Source organism: Octopus bimaculoides, chromosome 1, assembly GCF_001194135.2.
Source record: "Octopus bimaculoides isolate UCB-OBI-ISO-001 chromosome 1, ASM119413v2, whole genome shotgun sequence".
NCBI lineage: Eukaryota > Metazoa > Mollusca > Cephalopoda > Octopoda > Octopodidae > Octopus > Octopus bimaculoides.
The window spans coordinates 128309874-128315192 of record NC_068981.1 but is presented as its reverse complement, the minus strand read 5'-3'; the positions used below and the strand labels follow the sequence as shown (position 1 = coordinate 128315192).

General features: G+C 35.6%; 1 protein-coding gene and 1 long non-coding RNA gene across 2 annotated transcripts in view; both read right to left on the bottom strand.

The window, feature by feature from the left end:
• Window positions 1-940: 940 nt before the first annotated feature.
• The window catches only part of LOC106870828 (uncharacterized), a 283987-nt gene continuing 279608 nt past the window's right edge, over window positions 941-5319 (bottom strand). The window contains exon 5 of the mRNA XM_052970300.1: window positions 941-1071. Coding sequence (XP_052826260.1) covers window positions 1058-1071 — 14 coding nt within the window. The 3' untranslated portion in view covers window positions 941-1057. The remainder of the gene's footprint in view (window positions 1072-5319) is intronic.
• LOC128248660 (uncharacterized) overlaps window positions 2744-5319 on the bottom strand; it is a 4828-nt gene continuing 2252 nt past the window's right edge. The window contains exon 2 of the long non-coding RNA XR_008264820.1: window positions 2744-4132. This is a non-coding gene — a long non-coding RNA (uncharacterized LOC128248660). The remainder of the gene's footprint in view (window positions 4133-5319) is intronic.

The following is a 5319-nucleotide window of genomic DNA, read 5'->3' as shown; positions in this document are numbered from 1 at the left end:
TATATATATATATATATATATATATATATATATATATATGCAGTATTGGACTAAAATAGTCATTTATGTATCATACTTAATGTAAATATGTGATTGGCCAAAATTTACAGCAATATTCGTCCAGGATAATATCTCCTATGCTCGTACTGTGTTTAAAACCACAATATGTATATATGGGAGCGAGATGGTAATTGCTCCAGCTGCCGTGAGTGAGGTTTGTACTGAAAGTAATGCAAAACTGGGCATAACTTTTTTATTAACTGACATCGTTCTTTCGAACGATGGAAGATCGAATTGAAATACGCGCGCGCACACATACACAGAAAATTGCAATAGTACGGACAAATCATGTAGCCAGAAAGTTTTTGGCCTATTACTTTCTTGAACATTATGTAAGCTTTAGGCTTTAAAGGATCTCAATAAATTCTTCCAAGAAACCTTGAGAAAGTACTAAGACAGGCGAAACAAGTGTGCATGAAGTTGTGCCGAATTTAGAATTAAGAAAGATGTGCTCTTTGAAGTAAATAATAAGCAAAAAAAAAAAAAACGAAATGTGTGTGTGTTTCTGAGTGTGCGCGTATATGTGTGCATGCGTGTGCATGTGTGTTTCCCTCTGTGCATGTGTATGTGTGTATGTGTGTGAGCGTATTTGTATGCTGTGGAGAACAGGGAAAAAAGTGAGAAGCCTTGTGCAGGTGAATGTGAGACATTGTGTCTTGTTCAGAGAATATTCAATATTATATCTGGGTAGAGTAAGGCGGAGTATGGGTTGTATTGATAATGAATCGAGTCTTCAAACTGATCTCAATTTTCCGTTGAAGTAAATTTTCACTGCGAATGTTTTTCGTTGATCGTATCAATTCCACATTATTTCTCTTTGTCTTCCTTTCTTTTTTTGAATAAAGAATCTATTCCAAGTTACACGAAACGATATTATGAAGTTGCACGAAACAGCTCTCATAAAATAGGGAATATGGCCTATAATCTTTAAATTTTGATTCTTGTTAATGTGTGGTGTATTTTTGCACAAGCTCGCTTCATATTAAGCATTCGGTTGTCATTTATCATCATCTATAAATGAAAAGAAAAAGACTTCTTTAAGAGTCTGTGCTTTAATATTCATTATTTAAAACTGGTGACACATGCACGCTTAACAGCAGCTTTTGTCAAAGATGAAATATTCAACACAGTATCGAATATCTTCTTCAACATGACCACTGAATGAAAATAAAAACAATGTTTCTTGTCATTCAAGTTTTGTAGCTGTTTAGTAAGATTGCAATCAAGCTGTATAAATAAATTTTAATATTTCTGGCGTTCATAATATTCACTGATGTCATGAGAATTTATAAATTTTTGAGAGAACGTGAAGTGGTTCATTTTTCGAAGCATGTAAGGCTATAAATAATAAGATGTAAATATTAGGTCGAAAACCTCTTTTGGACAGAAAAAAAGTCGGAGGCTGCGAAGGGGAGATAAACCCACATCTCCTTGGATTGATATGACAGATGTTCTACCACTGGACGAAAGCAAACCTTCGAATTTCTCTATCAATTGTAAAAACTTTATTTTAAACTTTTTTCTTAAGGTTATCTGTACAGATTTTCTATAGACATTATAGCCAGCAATAATTTGTTACGTCGTTTCGTATCCGAATACGTCTAGTGTAAACAAAGCAATTGCAGATGGAAAAATAAGTAATGTGTATATATACATATTTCAGGAGTTCTTGTTCCTTCTTCAGCACCACACCCAATCCATTAACCACCCACAAACTCATTGCTTAAATAGCTATTAAGTATAGCGACGCAACATTATTGGATATACCAATTTTACATATGAAACAAATTCCTGACAGTTGGTACGTACATATTAATTACTTGTAGGGATACTGTATTTCTCTATACAATCATAATATACTACTAAGTATATTAAACGCTTTAAAAACCTGTAGAGATCACCTTAAAAAGGTGATTTAACAACACTGCTAACACGGTAGGACACAGTATTGGCTTATAGAGCGTTAAATATACTAATACTAAGCGTTTAATACATTAATAACCACAATATACTAGTATATTATGATTTCATAACGAAATACAATATCCTTACCAACGAGAATTGAATGTTGTTGACGTCATAAGAATTCATAAGAATAATTTCACGTTCGATATTTACATGCTACATTCAACATATTGGGTTGACAAATCCAGAGAAGTTCTGGTTCGGGTCCTACGAGCAACTTTCGACTTTTTCTATCCAAAAAAGTTTTGCAACTCAATTTTTACATGCTATTATCTATATTCGAAATCCACCGTTCTTTAATATATTTATATGCGGCAGGCTTCTTTCAGTTTCCATCTACCAACTTCACTCACAAGGCTTTGGTCGGCTCGAGGTTATAGTAAAAGACACTTGCCCAAGGTGCCACGTAGTGGGACTAAACTCGGAGCCATGTGGTTGGGAAACAAGCTTCTTACCACACAGCTATGCCTGCGCCTATATATACAGCGATACCTCGCAGTACGAGTTTACTTCGTTTTATAACTGAGCTTGTTTTACGATTTACTCGTTTTACAAATCAATTTTTCCCATTGAAATTAATTAAAACATAATTAACCTATTCCAGCCCCACAAGGCCACCCAAAAATAATTTTTTATGAGTCTTAAAACAGAAAAGGTGCTGTTACAAGGAAAATGACAATCATAAAAACATAATAAAAAAGAATGCAAAAGAAATATGTAGACTGGTTTTATAAATTTTTATTACCTTAAATATGGGACGAATTATGCGTGATAAAGATGATGGAGCGAGGAGGAGGAGGATTATTGTTTGGAAGGAGAATCTCCTTCCATTAAGACTTCAAGAAGAATAATTCGTGGCATTTTCTCTCTCACTTCGCTTAGTTTCTTCACTTTTCACGCTTGCAGGTCGTTTCATTTGAAACATATCAAGAGAAGTCTGCTTTTTCCTGCCTTTCAAAATGTTACGAAAATGCGCCAGAGCAGTGTCATTAAATAAAAACTCAACTACACGTGTCGCAGACACAAACTCATCGAAGTCTCTTTCGGATACGCAGTCAGGACACAGTTTCCAACATGCATAATTCAACGTTCTCCTCGTTACACTCTACCAGCCCATATTGATGATTTTCAGGCAGTTAACAATGTTGTAGTACTCTTTCCAAAACTCACGAAGGGTTAGATTTATATTTTCGGTGACTTCAAAGCACCGACGAAATACGTGTTTGTTGTAAAATTTCTTAAAATTAGAAATCCCCTGTTGGTCTATGAGCTGCAAGGTAGGGGTGGTGTTGCGCGAAAGGTGTAGAACTTTTATGAATTTAAATTCGTTTGGTAGTATTTGTGTGCGTGTTAGGAGGGTGAGCAGGAGCACTGTCGAGGGTGAGGAGGACCTTAAGAGGAAGATTATTCTCCGGAAGGTAATTTTTTTCACTGCTGGTCCGAAGATAAGGTTGACCCGCTCAGTGAAGAATTGCCTGGTGACCAAAGCTTCAAAGTTTGCCCTCCACATGACCTGCATCTTCTCCTTCAGGATTTTGTGCGACTTGAACGCTCGTGGGTTTTCGGAATGGTAGACAAAGAGCGGTTTATCTTCAAGTCTCCACTCGCATTGGCACAAAAGGCGTGAGTTAGCCTATCTTTTATAGGCTTGTGACCTGGCATTTTCTTCTAATCTGCAGTTATGTAGGTTCTTCTGAGCATTTTTTTCTAAAAAAAGGCCAGTTTTATCACAGCTGAATACCTGTTGTGCGATGTACCCCCCGGGTCCAATGAGCTGACGGAATTCACACACGAAATCCTCAGCTGTCTTCGTGTCAGAACTCGCTGTTTCTCCATATCTGACGAAGCTATGAACATCAGTCCTCTTCTTGAAATTATTGAACCAGCTGCGACTTGCCTTAAAAGCGTCTGCTGATGTTTTATCAGTCGATGTTCCAGGGTTCTGTTTCAGGGGATCCCCATACAGCGTTCGTGTTTTCTCGCAGATGATGGTCTCTGTAATCGTATCCCCTGCGAGTTCTTCTCTTTGATACACAGGAGAAGCAATTTTTCCATCTCTTCGTGGACAGATGTGCGTTGCTTGGAGAGCCTGGAGACATCCTTGTGCCTATAGTAGACAGGATTATTATAATTAGCAGAATGTTGCTGACAGAATTGGCAAAGTAGCGAATAAAATGCTTTATAGTATTTAGTTACATCTTATTTCATACGAAGTTCAAATGCTACCTAGTTAAAAGTTTGCCTTGCTTCTATCAGAGCTCGATAAAATAAGTACCATTTAAGCCAAGTCGATTAAATTAACTGTCCATTCTCCAAACACTTGTGGTCGCGTGCCTATATTAGAGCTTAATACTTACAATTAGAAATTTTCATAACATTGATAATCAGCTTTCAAGTGAGTTATTAACATTCGGCTATTACTCTTGACTCATTTCATAATTCTTGCATTGTTAATTTTCTAAATGTTTTTGCGATGACGTTTTGGCACTCACTATAAACAATGAATTTGATATATTAAAAATATATTCATCTGTATCAAGTTTGAACAATTTCAGTCGAGTTTATGAACTTATATCAATTATACATTTACCCACAGTATTTTGTGTTTTAAAACTGCTACGAATTATAAATTATGCTCAATTAATTATCCTTTAAAATTCACTGTAAGAACTATTTAACCGTTGCAAAAATATACATTTTAATGTCCTTTGTGTACATTGAAAATCTTTCAGTAGTAAACATTTCGTCGGCATTAAACACAGTGGACAACACCATAAAATTCTCATTTAATTTTTGATTTTCTTTCCATCTCTGTATGAAAGTATTACTAGTATGAAAGCAATACAAACAATTCTTTCAGTGTTAAGATTGCTCAAATGTAGCTTGCAGTATTTTCAGACATAAAAATTGACGCTTTCAGACCAAAGTTCACAGCCAAAAATGGTAGGTCGACTTATACATCAAGACAACGGATCTTGTTCAAAACGGGGGCACCAGTTTTCATTTATGTTTTATGTAGTGTTTTTGGTACCGAAAGACTTTCAAACTTCGTATACTTATCTATTTTGTGTTATAGAACAGAAAATAATTTTTGTATTCGAATTTATTTCATGTAAAAAATTGTCTTATTTCGATAATTTCAACCAATCACTGACAAGTATTCAACTGTTTACACTTACTCCTTTGACAGTTTAAGCGGTGTAAAGCGTATTTAATCTCCATTACTTCTGACATTTTGCAGAGGCAACACACGTGTGTTCGTTTTCCCTAACCCTAACCCTAACCCTAATTGAC